General features: G+C 40.0%; 2 protein-coding genes across 4 annotated transcripts; both read right to left on the reverse strand.

Moving 5' to 3' along the window:
• Window positions 1-1703: 1703 nt before the first annotated feature.
• On the reverse strand, window positions 1704-9078 carry slc5a7a (solute carrier family 5 member 7a). 3 transcript variants are annotated; one of them, XM_010735519.3, is made up of 9 exons: window positions 8972-9078; window positions 8006-8231; window positions 7501-7614; window positions 7032-7187; window positions 6776-6924; window positions 6369-6512; window positions 5319-5472; window positions 4410-4627; window positions 1704-4311 (listed from the first exon to the last, which is right to left on the reverse strand). In XM_010735519.3, the coding sequence occupies exons 2-9, from the start codon at window positions 8187-8189 to the stop codon at window positions 3640-3642; spliced, it is 1791 nt and encodes a 596-aa protein (XP_010733821.1). In that variant the 5' UTR covers window positions 8190-8231; window positions 8972-9078; the 3' UTR covers window positions 1704-3639. The 3 variants fall into 3 exon arrangements, with proteins under 3 accessions (XP_010733821.1, XP_019117082.1, XP_027136851.1); XM_019261537.2 differs by having other exon boundaries at window positions 8006-8234; XM_027281050.1 differs by lacking the exon at window positions 8972-9078 and adding an exon at window positions 8319-8430.
• A 1972-nt stretch (window positions 9079-11050) lies between these two features.
• On the reverse strand, window positions 11051-17016 carry arl6 (ARF like GTPase 6). Its single transcript, XM_010735531.3, has 8 exons — window positions 16829-17016; window positions 15523-15672; window positions 15219-15280; window positions 15027-15095; window positions 14846-14940; window positions 14467-14596; window positions 13962-14017; window positions 11051-13188 (listed from the first exon to the last, which is right to left on the reverse strand). The coding sequence occupies exons 2-8, from the start codon at window positions 15640-15642 to the stop codon at window positions 13163-13165; spliced, it is 558 nt and encodes a 185-aa protein (XP_010733833.1). The 5' UTR covers window positions 15643-15672; window positions 16829-17016; the 3' UTR covers window positions 11051-13162.
• Window positions 17017-17686: the final 670 nt, after the last annotated feature.

Below are 17686 nucleotides of genomic sequence, written 5' to 3' on the forward strand. Positions count from 1 at the left end.
GGTCATTTTACACTAATGAAACTGAAGTTGTGTTACTTGGGATATAAATTTAGCAAACAATATTGGTGCTTAGTCCATTCTGAGAATTGGCTCAGATCAGCTTTTAAAAACGAAAATGAGACGACAAAAAAAAACGACATTCCATCTCACAGAAGACATTTCCAGCGAGCAGTGTGAGACCTGGACTGTCACCTTGCTTTGAGTCCCCTCTCTAAAGTTATGCCCGACTCCAGCACATTCTAGATGTCTATCTGAATTCGCTCTGTCTGCTGTCCGTAATCTCATCTCCTCATATCCAAAGTGCTCTAGTGGGACTTTGATTCCAAGAATTCCTTTTTATCTCTTAAGGTTGGTCTGGGAAAATAAGCCAGATAGCCGCAGGAGATAAAATGTAGTGAAGGGAAAAAATGGTTTCACATTTTTAAACATATTGTCTGTCCAAAGGCCAGAGCGTAGAGTCTGGCTGGTTCTCCTTTTGGCATCTAATTAGACATTAGGCCGTACGCGAGGTTTGGAGGGTTAGTTATCAGTTTGAGAGACTGGCTTATAAAATCTTCAAGGTTTCTTATTTAAAAAATTAAAAGCAGTAATGACCTGGCTGAATATCAATGATTCCTGGAAAGACATCACAGAACGTTCTAAATATATCCAGCAATTCTGAATGAATGAATCTGTTTTGGTTTACATCCAAATGCTCTCTAGAAGAGACTCCTACGTAAAGACCATGCCCCCAACCCCCTCCACATACGTAAAGCCGTAAATAAATGGATTGGCTTTTGGACAAGCGACAGTTTTCCTTCATAATTGTTAATTATCATGAGTGCTCTCTGAGGTACTTTCTATGAATGGAGATGGGACTCTCTCTCTCTCTCCACCATCTTGTTCTTTTTATGGTATTGGTCTTAGTTCTCAAGGACGTCCAGAAGGACGCCAGTGATGGAGGGAGGAGGTGCAGTGGATGGGTGGGGCACCTGCGTCATATGTGCGTATCGGGGTTGCGTTGGATTTAATGGCAACGGGCGCCAGTAAGCTACACCCACCTCTAAACCCCACCCAAGTCCATCTTCCCTGCCTGACCACCAGCAACCCCACCCACCCCCCCTTGCGTGGCTCCTCCCCGAGTGCCAGACAAGAGAGAGCACAGCACTTAAGGTAATGTAAATAACCAGAGAGGGAGAGCTATTTTAAGATGCTGTCTTTCACTGTGGCCGCGGACGGGGACAAAGATGCAAGCCAAGCGATTGTAATTTCAGTCACGTTTTCGGACATGTTCTCTTTCTCCGTCTACCATCCAGCTAGCTGAAGGGCCTGACAGACAAGAAAGAGCCGGGGCCAGCTGCAAAATTCAATGTGTGCCGTTCTCTAAAGAAAGATGTTTTTTTTTTTTTTTTTTTAAATATAGATATCGTACAATAACAGGTTACCGAAGGTCTTGGAAAGAAGAGAAGAAAAATGAACAGAATAGGAAAGACATATCACTGCGACAAACTTAATTTAAAAATTATGAACATGCGACAATCTGACAGTGAAGAATCACTTCATGATTGAACCCATGCAACATCTCAAGTCACCATAGCTTTGTTCTGCCATAAAGGTCAACTGCTGTAAAACCCACACAAGAGACCTCAACCCTGGAGAATCATGATGTTTCAACATCATGACCAATAAGCTAAAAAAAAACAAACAATATGCATACTATTATCTTATTTATTCAAAATGTTGAAACCTTCTGGGGTCCTAGAACTCGCATATGGTTGCAAAACTAATTGAGCCATTGTTGGACTACGGAGGCCCTAAGGGTCATACTTTCATACATTTTATTTCAGGTTCATTTCATTTGTTTTCTCAAGGTCTCGAGTTAGTTATGTCATTATGACAAAATAACAAATTTTGAAATATGGAGAAAACAAAGGGATCAGGTGTATTAAATCATTGCAGGAAACATCAATATCAGAGGAGCAAGAGAACATTGCAATTGCCACAATTTAGTTTCGTTGTCTAGAGATTTCGAGAAAATGACCCCATTATCCCGGAAACAACATTTGTTATTTTAACATAATGACGTAAATAACTTGAGATATCGAAAAAAACAAATTGCTTGCTTGTTATCCCAAGAAAACAGAGGAAATAAAATGTATGACCGCTTAGGGCTTCCGTATTGAACCGCAAAGGGGTGAAGAATAATAATCAGTAAAACCACATTATTAATATTAAGTGGAGTCAGCGAAAAAGAAAAGTGAAATATCCATTTTATCTTCTTACAAAAGTTTATATATTTTCCTGACATAATTTGTTCTCGTTTATTGTTTCATCTTTTATGACATCAAAAATAAATAAACATTTAGACAGCATCCTTTCCATCTTATAGGAATAAATTTGAACCTTCCATATTTGTCATCTATATATCTCTTTTTTTCCTCTCTCCATATTTATACAAACATACACAACACAGAGAAAAGAATCTGTACACTGCTGTTAACAACAAATGAAGAACAGATCTGTGAAACAGAACCTGCCGCCACATCGTTCTGCAACAGTTACTGCGTGACTTGCAAAACCACAAATGGAAACATACACGAACAGCAGTCCAAGTACACCACTGAATATAATTTGTTGGGGGGGGGGTTACATTCATATTCAAGTCTTTGTTCGCTGCAGTCAGACCAGAGTCCGGTCACAACTGTGGAAATTAAAAGAAAATCTCTTTTCATGAGCTTCATTAAGGCAATTAAGATACAAGATAACTTTAAACACTAATTTACACTGATTCTTATGACATTAAAGAGAATATTATCTAATGCTTCAAGTCAACTACCGTCACTACTGCTTGTATATTTTCTACTCAGCATGATACATGGATTGTTTCTTTCATTGATTCATTGTTTATCAGTAATAATTTCATTATATACATGAGAGACTGATTGCCTGTCCAAAATTTGCATCAAACTAAATTAGCTTTAGGTGTTGGCTAATGTGTCTGATGTCTTTCACTTCATGACATTACAGTCAAAACATTATTTCAGTGCTACAAATGTGAGTTAGGTTACATGAAACATAAACTTATTTGCTTTTTGACACACTGAAGCTATAAAATATCCCGTTTCCATCCTTATCCATCATCTACATCATCTTTGCCATAGTCAGGTCTTTATTATAATCGCTGTACATGTGTGTTTGTGTGTGTTATTGCATTCATATAATTGGATATTACACTGGTAAATAAATCTCCCTCCTTCCAAGCTATTGTTGTGCTGTCAGTCGCTTCTTATAAAGTACCTGTCATCTGTTCGACTCCTCATCACATTTCTGATCAAATACTTCACCACTTTACGCAGCTTCTCTTATCTCCACCTGTCTCCACCCATCTGCAGTTTAATATAAAATGAGTATACACTAAACTCAACTATCTATAGGTACTATATGAGTGTGTGTGGTGTACAGTACTTCAACTTCATGTCTGGACAATCAGCAAGCTGCTACACTATATATCCTGACATGTGGGGCTGCTATCCAATCACCACAGCCGGGCGTGGTACGTTGTAGTCCCAATTGAGGATATTTGCTTGTTGTCTCTTAGTTGTTACTTCTTTTTTTGAGTTTCTGTCAGACTAACTTTTTCTTAATCACATCCTGAGTTTATCATTCTTCATCATGATGAGAGGAGTCAGGGCTGGACTCCTCCTCCTCTTCCACTGTTTCTGTTGGCAGCGTGTCACGGCGAGTGAAGGCAGCCGCCAAGGTCACGCTCAGCCGCGGTTTGACGGGCGCCATCTCCGACAGCCCGATGTTGTTGCCACGAGTTACAAGCGTCGTCTTATCCATAATCTCTCCGCTGTGCTTGGACACCACCGCGTCAAGAATGTCGTATTTGTGTGAAATCTTGCCGCTCTCGAACAGGTACTTTGCAAGGTAGGAGAAAGCGACGTTACCCAGGAAGGAGGCGAGCATGGAGATGGTTTTGAAGGGGAACTTCTGGATGACAACATCCTCTGTTTCTCCTGTCAAGTGGTGGATCCGCTGCTCAATGGTCCAGCCAGGGTAGTAGATGAAAGGGGGCAGCCCAAGGTAGGGTTCACCTCCACCTATACGCAGCACTAAACCGAACAGGTAGGCAGCCACCGAGCCGTACGTATTGGTGCCTTTGACAAAGAGCACACTGAGCAGCTGGGGGAAGATGATGACATAAACCAGATCTGAGCTCAGGTACCACAGGCCATAAACCGTACCAGTAACCAGGGCCATCAACGTGGCAAGGCCGCCGAATACAAAGATAGTGATACGCATCACCCACACAATCTCACGGTCAGACGCCTGAGGAGACAGAGAGGGGTGGAAACAAAGATTGAGACATATGTAGAACAGCCAACAACACAAGCTAAAAAGTAAAAATGACACACACGTGCACTTACCGACTGCCGAAAGGCGAGCTGGTAGATGTTCCTCGCAAACATGGAGCTCGCTGAGAGAATGGAAGAGTCTGCAGATGACATGACGGCCGCAGACACGGCACCCAGGCCGAAAAACGAGACAAATGGTGGGCAAAGGTGTTGGAGCACGATGGGTAGAATCATGTCTGCTTCGTCCTTGTCTTTCGGAGGAACGGCACCATAAGATGTCTGGTTCCAGTCTGTACAAAGAAAGATTGAACATGAACATTTAAAATGACATGAATAAATAGATTAATTACTGCATGACCTCTAGGGAAACACAACTTTTCAACATTTATTGGAGTAAAATTAGTAAGTAAAGTAAACATTCATAATACTGACATAAAGAAAATTAAGCCATATCCTCCTTGCTATATAGTATGAAACGTATGTATTACAGTTTCAAAATGGCATCAAATGTGCACAATCATTAAAACATTTTTAATTTACTTTCTTTGTTTTTACACTTTTGGGCACAATAAATTAGTTTTGCAACAATCTGGAACTCAAATAATTAAGATATTATTGATAATGGGAATAAGCAACGTTGAACTGCATGTGATTTTTGTCATTTTAAGTTTGTAATTATAGCTCACACATGTAAACTTGTGTGTTCAGATGTTCACCGAGGAATCTGACGCCTAAAAATCTAGAGATCAAACCTCTAATTGGGTCCCTTGCCTCTCTCTAATGCAATATTTACGCAGGCAGCGTGGTTATTAAACGGATTGCTGCTTCATTATGGATGAGGTGAACCAGCTGCTATTTACCAAGCTCTCTCAGATCTAAGGACAACATGGACCTATCCGCAGCGCGCCACCTCCCACCTCCAATCAAATACACACCACACACACACAGACATGTGCATATGCAAGCTCATGTGTCTCTGACCTGTGGAGGCCCCGATGGCACCAATGAGAACGGAGGGCACAGCCATGACGAGGCACCCGAAAGCAGCAATGAAGGAGAGGACCTGGGCGTAGGTAGCCGAGGAGGCAGACAGGACTCTCTGGAAATACACCTGCCAGGGAATTCCTCCAAGCATCTGCAGTACATTTAGAGACGGATGAGAAACATTTCAAGGACTGAGGCAAAGGCAGTTCTATTCATAAAACTCAATATTTGCCTCAAAGGGCTTTGACACCTTCTATCGTCGATTCTGATAAAGATAAACTCCCCAAAAACAAAAATGTATTTATATATAAACAGACTTTTTTTGGCAGTGATGCTAAATATGACACAGATAACAACAGCAAGATATGTAAAGAAGGCACGATAATTTACAGTTCATGTTCTTATACTATTATGTTCTTATATTAGCTCATATTATAAATAACTATACATAAAAAAACAGATGGAGCATAATTAATAGATCTTAATTACCCAAATGTTTTCATAATGGTACATATTACAATGATACAAATGTATCTGTGATATATCAGCTTAAAATCATTCAAATCTGTAAAATTCGGCTTGATGATATATCGGCTGGGCTCTAGTTTTCATTCAGTTTGTTTTTGCAGAAAAATGTCAGAACACATGAAACTCTTAAAGAGCTGTCTATACTGCAGAGTTAGACAATGTTTGTTCAACCTGCAGGGACTATGGCATTTCATGATTACAACATTCATGATGAGATTAATTTATTTTATGTCTACAACACTTTTTTATAACAAAGACAAATGGCCATCATGACCACAGCTCACATGCAGCGGCATTCAGTATTCTTCCTCATCGATGTCGTGACTATACATGATTAAAATGATCACTAATGAAATTCTCCACTATCACCTACAAGATTCAATCAATAAATGGTCTCAGCGTGATGGTTTATCAATACAATCTTTTAAGACCTTTTTTTTCCGGTGTGAAAAACTGATCTTAGTCTCAGAGGGCTCGATTCTGATTAAGTGAGAGATTAATAAATTGTGGTTACTGTACCAGGAGGCAGAAATTGTCGATCCAGACCCAGGTGTTGCCCCTGAGAATGGTGCCTCTCCAGGGTGACTGGTACACCTGCTTCACTGCAGTAACAGTAATGTCTGACACCGCAGGGTTGGTCAAAGCAAAGGGGACACTGATCCACTGCAGACGGACAGAAACAAGTACAGTTAGCTCTTTATTTATGCATCTATCCAATCTTACTTATAATTTCAAGTCTTATTTCATGTCACTTTAGAGAAGTGTGTTTGACTACGTTTGTGCATTATTCTTGGCGTGACTTGGCATAATTTGAGTCAATGTCAAAAGTTTGATGCAACAAAATGTAGTAAATTTACTCAAGAAGGGTAAATAATCACACAAGTTGGTGTTCTACTACTTCTGACTTCTGCTCAAGGTGAACCTACCAGGCCAACAAAGATACAGAAGAGCTGTACGACATCTGTGTAGGCCACAGAGTAAAGTCCTCCAACAAGGGTGTAAAAGATTGCAATGAGTGCAGAGATCACCACTGACATCTTGATGTTGATGTCCACGATGACACTCAGAGTAGCGCCTGAGGTCACAAACAAACGGTTGAAAAGATATTGTGACCACTGCAACATCATACAGACACAAAAGTTTGATGAGGAATCTTTTATTTAGTCATCGACAGGAACTTACCAAGGGCGGACAAGATGGCAGCAGACCAGAAGATCTCACCCATGAGTGCAGGTATGAAGAGGAGGCCACCCATACGCTTCCCGTACAGCTGCTGAAACGGGTCCAACATGGTGACGTAACCTCGTGAGCGCATGGGCTTAGCAAAAAAAAGCCCACCTGGGACAGAGAGTGGACACATTACAGCTGAGACCTGAGACACCCACAATCCAGATCCTTAGAGATGACCCCTAAATCTAGACTGGAATAGTTAAAATTGACAAAACCATAAAAAAACACACCATAAAAAAAGAGGCTGATACTTGAACAAACAGGAATAAGACTTAACAAGGATTTTCATGGGCAGAGGGAAATCAAACCAACCATTTCAACCATGTACGTGGTCAATAAGTCCTTTTTTATTACAAGTGATAATATAGTGCTTATAAGTGATATCACACCTGTATGTATTTTTACACACAGCACCACTCACCTACAACAAGACTGAGGGCATATCCAAAAGGAGCTTGTGCCCAAGCCAAGCCATAATCTGGTAGATACACATACTCAGCTGTGCCATTGATGTATCCTCCTCCAACCCAAGTCGCTGCAAATCACACACAACGCACACAGACACAAATGTCACTAAATCAGATCAAAGAGGAGCCTTTGTTGCTTACACTTATTCTTAAAATTATGTGTCATCCATGGAGAAAAAAAAATCTATGTGATGAGTCACTTTGGCAAAGCAAGTCAATTTTGAATCAAAGACATTGATTTACAACTGATGGAGAGCAAAATGCAAAACGCTGGCACAGATTTCTGAATAAAAAAGAAGCCTACACTACATTAGAGAAAAGAGAGTGATCAAACTCCAACAGCTGATTATTCACATGTTCTAAGAAGGAAAAAAAAACTTGTGTGCTCATTTGAATATTTTTTTAAACAGTCAAGTCTGCTAAAATCACTGTTACTGAGCAATAAATATAAAACTTCACCTGTCATGGTAAATCCACCGACGAATAACCCGATGTCTCTCCCTCCTACCATGATGGTCTCGCTGCGGTCGGTGCCTTCCGCCTCCCCGGAGTGTTTGTTCTTCCATGCCGCCCAGATGCCCACGAACAGAATCAGTAGATAGAAGACCGCGATAGCCACAAGCCCCTCTACATGGATGGTCATTGTCGCACCGGTCTTCCGCTAGGAACGGGAGGGCATGGAGACCTGCTTGACGCACGGAGAAAAACGAGAGCATTTACTTTTCTGCGTCTGGACAGTTGGACTAAAACGGATACGGGCAAACATTTTGACCTCTATGGTTCGTTTATCCACAATAGACGTGTTGAAATAGAAAATATGAAAAGAATAATCCAAAAGAAATCACTTCCTCTGCTTTGCTCTGCTGTTTTAATACACGTCATGCGCTCTTCTCCTGAAATATGACTTTCAATTCTCATTTGTGGTGATTGTCACTCTATCAAAATGAGGAAAGTGAAAATGTATTAAAAGGAAACCTGGAAGCTCGACTTTCTCTCTCTTTTTTTTTTTTTTTGCCCTTCACGCAAAGACATGCAGCAGGTAAAGACTATAAATTGCCTAGTTTAAAGAAATGTGAATAATTTCCCACATGATTGAAAATAAATCAAACAAATCTGAGAGAATTGATTTTTAAATAATCACAGCTGGTACTTTAGTTTGTGACCTTGCTTTCTCTCTTTTCTATCTCTCCTTGTGTCCTTCCATCCGGACACTTGTGCGTAAAATTCAAATTACGCACGACATTTATGATTAAAAAAAAACCCCATAACCAACCTTGGGTTTAGACAGCCTTATCCAAATCATATTGTATATAATGCATTGCCACCTAAAGATCTCTATTCGACTGAATAAGACATCCTCTAATCTTAAAAAAAAAAAAGAACCTAAACACTTTACAAAAGCTCAGAAACAAACACAAAACTCACCTCAAGTGTTTCCGTGCTGTGCAGCTGAGGCAGGAAACAGGAGCACAGCCGTTGGACGGTTTATTAAGAGCCTCGTCCTCTCTTTGGCACCGCGAGGAAGAGTTAAATGAAACGTTGGTGGAGGTCTCCCGGGTGACTTACTGAGGTTTATAAGGGGGGTAGGTACCGTCAGAAGACTCACACGCGCGTCAGAGAAACCAAACGTCCCTCTTAATGAGCACCTTGCATGGAAACACGTCACAGTGTACCGGCTGATCTGACTGGAGGAGGCTGGAAAAGATTCCTTTACTCAATAACAGGGATGGATGGCGCAGGGATGAATGACATGACGTGAATTGTGATACCAACTTTCCATTTTTGGGCATTGCATTAATATTTTGTGGAGGAGTTTTAGCTTCACGTGGCTGCTGTTCCTTCAAACTCTGTGCGTAACAGCCTCCTAATTGCGCAGCCATACTTCATGTGGCCTTTCATCCGCTGTCACTCTCTGCCCAGTCGGCATTTTCCCTTACAACTGCAATTAACTTTGCTGCACAGAAACAGTTCTGAAGCGACTGAGAAGGTTGAGAAGCCGCACTGACGATGCCATCTTTGCTCTGCACAGGAGAAGGGTCACATTTATTAATAAAAACAACAACAAAACAACTTACATTTAATCCTCATCCATTTTTTATTTGAGTATTTTACACTAATTCGACACGTCTACCTCTTCCTCCTTTTATCTTTTCCCAACATGGACCATTTCTCTTCACCTTTGAGCAATTAGAAATCATTTAAGTGTACTGTGTCTGCCACTTTCCCTCCAGGATACATATCAATGAACTGCGTCTACTTAATGGCCTCTGCTGCCTCAAGTCCTTTAATCTGGAATACTCTTGTCAAAACTGACAGCCATCCAATTAGGATGGATCCTGAAGAGCAGCGCAGAGATTTAATGATATAGTCTGAGTGGTGCGCGCGCACGCATATACATACGCACGCACGCGCGCGCGCGCACAAACAGTGTAAGGGAGAAGTTTTCACTAAAGATGGCTGAGGTGTTTACTCATCAAGAGAAAGCGTGACAAGCTTATTTTAAGCGCTAAACGCGCACAGCGCCCTCTTCTGGTCAGAGCTGTTTCAGCACTATGGACAGATGCTCACATTATGTCCATATAAATATGCTTAAATATTTGGTTGAAGGTTTTCTTTGCTATAAGATGTTTGAATTGATCAGAATCATACCAGCTGATGGGACTGAATCATCATTTCTTTTTTTATCTTGATATCACTGCAATGGTTGATTTCTCTGCATCTGTTGGTTATGTCATAATGTGACGTAATATTGACTTCAGATGTTTGGTTTTATAAAGAATACCACATTTAATCTGTTTTCACTACTTTGGTGTGGGTAGCTTAGTCCATATGGACTTGGCTTTGGGACCTGGATGGTCGCTGGTTCAAGTCCAGCGTCAACCACAGTACAAAGCGTGGTGTGGTAGCTGGAGAGGTGCCAGTTTCACCTCCTTGAGCAAGGCACTGAACCCCAAACTCCTCCCAGGGTGTAGCTACATGGCTGTCCATCCCTCTGTCTCACCACATTAAGGGATGAATAAAGTTAATCTTCTTCTCAACTTACCAAGCAAAAAAAAAAAGACAAATATAAACACTTTAAAAAGTGAATTAATGAGAAGATAGTTTACTTGGCTGAGTAATACAGATGCCAAACTCCAAAACATCCGGAAGACAGCTGGAAAGGTTCCTAACTGCATGTTTGACAGATGGCTAACACGTGACCTCGACACTGAACGCTGGAGCTGCATTTGTACGAGCCACAAACACTTGTTCCTTAATCATTTTATCATATCAACATATACAGTAACAAAACATAATTACAAAAATGAAGCAGCGTGCTGCATTATATGAGGGATCTTCAGAATGTGTAAATGAGTGTTTATGTTTAACCAAATAAACTGTTCAGGGTCCAAGGACTCCAGGTTTAATGAGCAGCTGTTGTTGGCAGTGCTCAAGATGTCAGCGAGAGACACAGAAGGAGAGAGAAGATCCACTGATAACACGAAGCCAAATCATCACACAAGATTCATTTTCCATAGTGTTTATTCTTTGAAAATGAACACATACAGTGTAACAAACAAAACACTATAAATAAATAAATACAGCTCATTTGATGACACAGTTTGGAGGAAGGTCTTTGTTTTGAAATAGATGTGTTGTGGACAGGAAATGAGGACCCTCTTCTTGTTTGAAAAATGTGGAGAGAGTTGAAACGTCCTCCCGGTAAATCACCACTGAAATGTCTTAACGGTTTGAAATAGATGATTACAAAATCAATGTGACGGTACAATGAGTAGAATTTGAATATTTTAAACTTGGGTGTCCCCCAGTGGTAGCAGTATTAAAAACATGTAACATACAGACCAATCCCCAACTGTAAACGTCTCCTCACAATGAAAACATTACAGTACAGTGACACACAACTTTCAGGACGAAAAGATGTTTGACCGCCTGACCTCGTGTAAATGATCACATGAGCACTTTTCTAAAATGTGTTAGACATGAAATAAATCTGTGAATTGACCCTTTATTCATTCACAACTTACAGAACTAATCAGGATTGTTTCGTCCTATCCAGCCCTCTGTAACATTCTACACTTATTATATTTTAAACTATGAACAAAGTCAGTTTCAAACATCCAGGATTTGCTGTAAACAGGACTGTAAGGACCCCGTTATAAAAATATCATACCCTGACTTTCTGCTTCGAGTGTGACAAGGCGTTTATGTAATATTTATAGAACTAAAAATATGTTTAACATACGAGACGCTTATAAACAACATACCACAGATATATAAAATATAACACTAATATTTTGATCATACATTTTTTCTTTTTTTGCTTTTAAACTACTCATAAACAGTGAAACACCTCTCACTTGCTATAAAGCTTGATTGAGGTGACGGAGCTCGACAAAACCCGAAAAGCCACCACACACTCAGACGCACGCACGCAGACGCATGCACACACACACACACACACACACACACACACACACACACACACACACTCTGATGTGTACAGAAGTGGATTTTAATGCAAGCTTTCAGTCAGAGATTGAAGATCAAAGGGTTGCATTAAAAACTTGGTGGTCTGCCTTTGAATGAATGAAGTACCGTGTGATTCATATTGTAAGAAGCATTTTGTTTGTTTTGTTTGAGCGATGAAATAAGGCGAAGATAAATAAAAAAAGCTTTTAAAATGCAGCAGGCTAATAAATTCACATTCACTTTATTATTCACTTGTTACAGCTAAGTTTGCTAAATATGAACTATGAGCCACAAGTAACGATACGTACGACAAAATCTAACCTTTCGTCTTTAATATGCAAAATATATTTTCACAGCTACTCAAAAAAGAGCAACTTTATTCAGACATGAGCGAAGTTGCATGAAGTGTTAGCTGCAGTAAAGGTGTAATAACTGTTTTTAACGTTACACTGAGATGGACCTATATTATATGCATGTTGGAAAGGCGGTGTCTGCATGTAAGTGTTGGGACGCTTCAAATGCAAATAACTGTGTGCACCCTGAGAGACAGTTTGGCATATTTCAGAACTAAAAATATTTTTTTCCATTCCAGATCATTTTGTATTTGCCCGTTAGATACAGAGAGCCTGACACATTAAACATGTCGCCTCTTTAGGGAAGCTGGCAGATACCATTTGATGGACACAGGGGATAGTTTAAGGGATTACACACCACCCAACGATATGTCTTTTCTTTGAGACATCCCAGATATTCATGATCCCTAAAATGATGACAGCTTCTACCACAACTTAGTTCATCACAATCCCTGTGAGCCTGTTAGACAAAGATATTGAGAAAATAAGAGGAATGATATGAATGGAAATACAATTTTCCGTCTTTGTAAGACGTTGCTGCCTCGTTAAAAAGCTTGTATGGAAAAGTAGGACTCTTTCCAAAATGAATGAGCTCATTTTATCAATTTTCCATTTGTAATTCGTGTCACTGGATGCGTTTGACTGTTATTACTGGTATCAGAGAATCGAGGTAACCACTAAACACCACATAAAAAAGGTTACTATCCCATGGTACCTCTGAAAACAGGGTCAACCCATCTTTTAGAAGACCTCCACGGATGCTGCTACTTTCTGCGTGTCCTTCTTCATGCCCTCACGTTCTCATTGTTTTGATTTGATCTGGAAAAACACGAGAAACACAGTTCATCAGCACAAAAGACTGAGCATGTGGAGAGACAGATGACGTTTTTATGGCTGTTTCGACTTCACTGTAAATGCTGTGAATCCAAACTGATTACTGCTGCCACCATGCCCCACAACTGAACTACCTATCAACTTTTCAAGGCCACATTTGAAGCCTTGACACTTGAGGTTTTGTTACTGAAGAGATGGACTTCAGACTGAGTATTCCTTTTCAAAAAGGTCTGATATCAGCACCAGTCTTCTCAGTAGATGAGTAGCCAAAAGTCTGGAGATGATGAATCTGAAGAAACAAAGTTTTCATCGACGTACTGCACTGTTGCTTCAGAGTGGCTCGCTCAGCTACTTAAGAACCAAAGGCGTAATAACCAAGTAAACACGATGAGACCATTATATCGAGTGTAATGGAACTATAAATTAAGTAATAATAATCCTAGTCACCTAAACCTGGTGGCTAAAGTTAAACTTGAAGTTAAACAACTAATTCAGTCCAAAACAAAACACAGCATATTCATTTAAGATCTTCTCTAGGATTGACCCATGAATAAAATAACATTTTTATGTCCACAGATAAGCTTGAGATGCTAACTAAAAGATGGAACGTTCCTGTTATTCTGCTCTAAACTCAATACTTTATATATGGAAGTTTTCTTCAACTGATATACTGACAAAATGTAATAATGTTGACCACACCGCACTGTGGGCTCAGCTCATTACGCTCTCACTTTCATTCATGTGAACGGTCTCCTCACCTTGTAACCAGTCCACTCCCTCCTGTAAACCTTCTCCTTTCAGCGCATCGGTGGCACTGAAACACATCGACACATCATATTTTAAAAATGACGCCTGAAAGTGTCTAATGAAATCACAATGCTTTTATCAGGTTGCTGTGAAAAGTATAGCATTTGTTGTTTATTTCATGATCGTTCATGTTAAACATCAGCTCTGACTCACACAGTGTTACAGGTTGTTTCCAGTAGAGTAAAGTACACATATTTCTCAATACACTGTGGGGAAATAATCCCAAGTCCATATAAACATCATCACCCAAATATGACAAATAACTGACCTTTATATGACAAATGACTTTACTACATGCATGTAACCACACTCACTGCAAAGCTGTGACTACAAAACAGCTGTGTTTTGGTGCCTCTGATAGTGGAGGTGTGGGGTCAATACTGCAACACTCTTTTCTCAATGGCATTTGCATGCATGCGTACTGGGTAAGTAACAGGTATGTGTTTATGTTCATACCAGATGTGCCAGGGTTTGTCTTTGATGTTCTCCAAACACAGGAGCTGTGAGACTTTGACTGAAGACAGAGCGTCTCTGACATCCATCTTGTTAGCGAAGAACAGGATGGGGATCCTCCTGTGTTTAATGTCTGTGGCGAGAGCGAGAGGGATGAAGCTGGACGGTTAGTGTTAGAAAGTAGTTGTTGGTCATGTCATTCAGTTTTACCCTGCCAAAACAACATGTGTGCTCACTGATCTATAATAGTAACACTTGTCTTTACAGAATGCTCAGACAAGTTCATACTGAACAACGGGGAAAGGAGGAGACACAGACGACAGTTAACAGGGCAGAGATTCACACCAAAGTTTAATATCCACGATTAAATGTATGAACGCACCAGGGTGGTTTAGTAATGTGTCCAGCTCTTCTTTGGCTACTACCATCCTCAGTTTGTCCGCACTATCGATGACAAATATGATGGCCTGGCCTTCTCTGACAAGCACAAAGAGATCACAGGAGTTAATATTTCTATAAAGGCCAAACAGGATTGATGTGTTTTGCAGCACTGGCACACTCACTTGTAGTAATGTTCCCAGAGGTTTCTGTATCTGCCTTGGCCCGACATGTCGAACACTGTGAAGGAAAGACTACAAGAAGAGAAGAGAAGTGTATAAAACACAAAATAATGCATCACATCTGTTCACCTGAGACAGAAATATGCAACTATGAGAAGGTGACAGACATTATTTTTATGTATTATGAACAATTACCTGGATGTCTTGAACTTCTCTATGCTGAAGCCAATGGTGGGGACAATGTCTTGTGCCTGAGCCTGAAAAACAAATACAATATGTTAAGCAACAGATTATCAACATTATATTAGATTCAACTTTATTGTTACATGGCTAACTTGTAAACAATGCATGGGTGAACTGTAGAAAATTCTAGGCAATATAATGTAGAACAAACAAACAAAGGCTGTAGTGTAGAATATGAATGTGCACGTCATTTCTGGCATTACTTCTGTCAGAAACGTATGCTATCTTAGTCTTTTGAAACGCTGTGTAGACTTACATTAGTGGGCTTGAGGTGGTTGATGATGGTGGTCTTGCCACTGTTGTCCAGACCGAGACACAGCACATTGACCTCCTTCTTCAGCCCCAGCCATCCTACCAACTTGTCAAACAGCCCCATTGGCTAGCCAGCAACCATCAGCTGCCTGATCTATAAAAGAACAGAGGCATGAACCGTTAGCAGAGTTATACTAAACACCTTCTTTTGCATATATCATAGTCCTGGAGGTTTACATCAACAACTGAAGCATGTAGGGAGATTCCCAGAGGAGTAGTTGTGCATAGTGATGTGTCAGACGTGAACGAGCCGGTTCAAAGAGCCAGTGACAACAGCTTCTATGCTTAAGTTTTTCAAAGTGTTACTATCTGCTTTGTGTAGCAGAGAGGTCAGTGCATCGATTGGGCGGCTTCAGAGAGTTAAAACGGTCTGTAAATACAATGAAAACAATTGGCTACAGCATTTTACTATAATTAGAAAATGTAATTTTTTTTAACTTTTGTCAGTACAAAGAATGTATTGAATAATTTAGTGAGGTGTACACACATAAACCACAAGTCAAAACAGCTGAAATATGGCTGAATTATTGAAGGTGTAAGCGATAAAAACAAAAAAAGAGTCGTTTGTGAGCCGAAAGTGCAGACTCTGAGTCAAATGAACCGGCTCCCTAAAAAGACCCGAACTTCCCATCACTAGTTGCGCACCTCTCTCTACACTGAAATCTTCAATCACTTCTTTTCTCCGGGTACAAGATGTTAATGTATAAATGGCTCGTCTGACGTGCTCTGACACTGTTTTCTGAGACACACTCGACAGTTTCAAACGTAGCTAGCTGAGCTAATTAACGCCCTCCATCTCCTAAAAAAAAAAGACATATAACCCAGTTTAACGTGTAGAGGAGACGTCTGTGTTTATTAGCCTCACAGCAATGGCTGCCTGCGGCTATGAGCAAACAGTAGTAGCATTATCTGGTGGGTTTTTATTCGCTAGTCGTAGCTTAGGCTAACGTGCTTAGCGAGCTCTCGCTGGGTTCGTAATTAACATCCGCTAACGGCTACTTAGTTAATCTCTAGCCAGCCCGAGCTAACGTGTAGCCACTGATTACTTCAGCTTTCTGTATCCACACAGGCGGCATCTGACGTTAGACAACTGCTCTGTGTCTTGAGTTTTTGTACAAAACATGCACACACAAACACGAGACGGCGCCAAGTAAACAAGACTTTAGCTGGCGTAGTTCGAGCTAATATGCTAGCTGGTGACGATGTCGCGTAACCTTAGCTCGTACTTTGTGTTAGAGGTAGATTTTTACCTTGTGATTTAGCCTCGGTATCTTGCTTCCCAGTGTGTACCCGACGCTCCCTTCAGCTAGCTCATTAAATAACCAGAGTCAAAGCAGCGTTTCATTCATTTCTCCGCTGCTCTGACATGCTCACTGCTAGCCAACAGCAAAAATAACACCCCGGTTATTTACACTCTGTTGCTGGGAGACCGGCGACTCAGGTCTGTCCCCTGCAGGACAAACACGGCAGGTGCAGTACTGCGACATTTAGTAACTGTAATTAAATAATGTGTCATGTGTGTGCACTGTTACACAGTGTAAACATTTTTATTATCCTTGCCTATACATACAGATATTTAATATATATTTACCTTTTTATATGTACATAGTTTTTGTTCTTGTTCCTGTTTATGTTTATGTCCACATTTACCTGTTTATCCTTGCCTATACATACAGATATTTAATATATATTTACCTTTTTAATTGTACATAGTTTTTGTTCTTGTTCCTGTTTATGTTTATGTCTACATTTACCGGTTTATCCTTGTCTATACATACAGATATTTAATATATATTTACCTTTTTATATGTACATAGTTTTTGTTCTTGTTCCTGTTTATGTTTATGTCTACATAACCTGTTTATCCTTGCCTATACATACATATTTATTATATATTTACCTTTTATATGTACATAGTTTTTTGTTCTTGTTCCTGTTTATGTTTAGTCTACATTTACCTGTTTATCCTTGCCTATACATACAGATATTTAATATATATTACCTTTTTAATGTACATAGTTTTTGTTCTTGTTCCTGTTTATGTTTATGTCTAATTTACCCTGTTTATCCTTGTCCTATCATACAGAATTTTAATATATATTTACCGA

The sequence above is a fragment of the Larimichthys crocea genome, chromosome VIII, assembly GCF_000972845.2.
Source record: "Larimichthys crocea isolate SSNF chromosome VIII, L_crocea_2.0, whole genome shotgun sequence".
Lineage (NCBI taxonomy): Eukaryota > Metazoa > Chordata > Actinopteri > Sciaenidae > Larimichthys > Larimichthys crocea.

Bases quoted from the DNA above. Each gene is read 5' to 3' on its own strand.
- slc5a7a (XM_010735519.3), bottom strand. From the start codon at position 8,189: ATGACCATCCATGTAGAGGGGCTTGTGGCTATCGCGGTCTTCTATCTA. The intron at 6,513-6,775 runs GTAGGTTCACCT...GTCCGTCTGCAG, and splicing joins TCTGTATCTTTGTTGGCCTG to TGGATCAGTGTCCCCTTTGC. The intron at 4,312-4,409 runs GTAAGTGCACGT...CTGTCTCCTCAG, and splicing joins AGCTCGCCTTTCGGCAGTCG to GCGTCTGACCGTGAGATTGT.
- arl6 (XM_010735531.3), bottom strand. From the start codon at position 15,642: ATGGGGCTGTTTGACAAGTTGGTAGGATGGCTGGGGCTGAAGAAGGAG. The intron at 15,096-15,218 runs GTAATTGTTCAT...CTCTTCTTGTAG, and splicing joins GAGAAGTTCAAGACATCCAG to TCTTTCCTTCACAGTGTTCG. The intron at 13,189-13,961 runs GTGAGGAGACCG...GTGTTTTTCCAG, and splicing joins GGGAGTGGACTGGTTACAAG to ATCAAATCAAAACAATGAGA.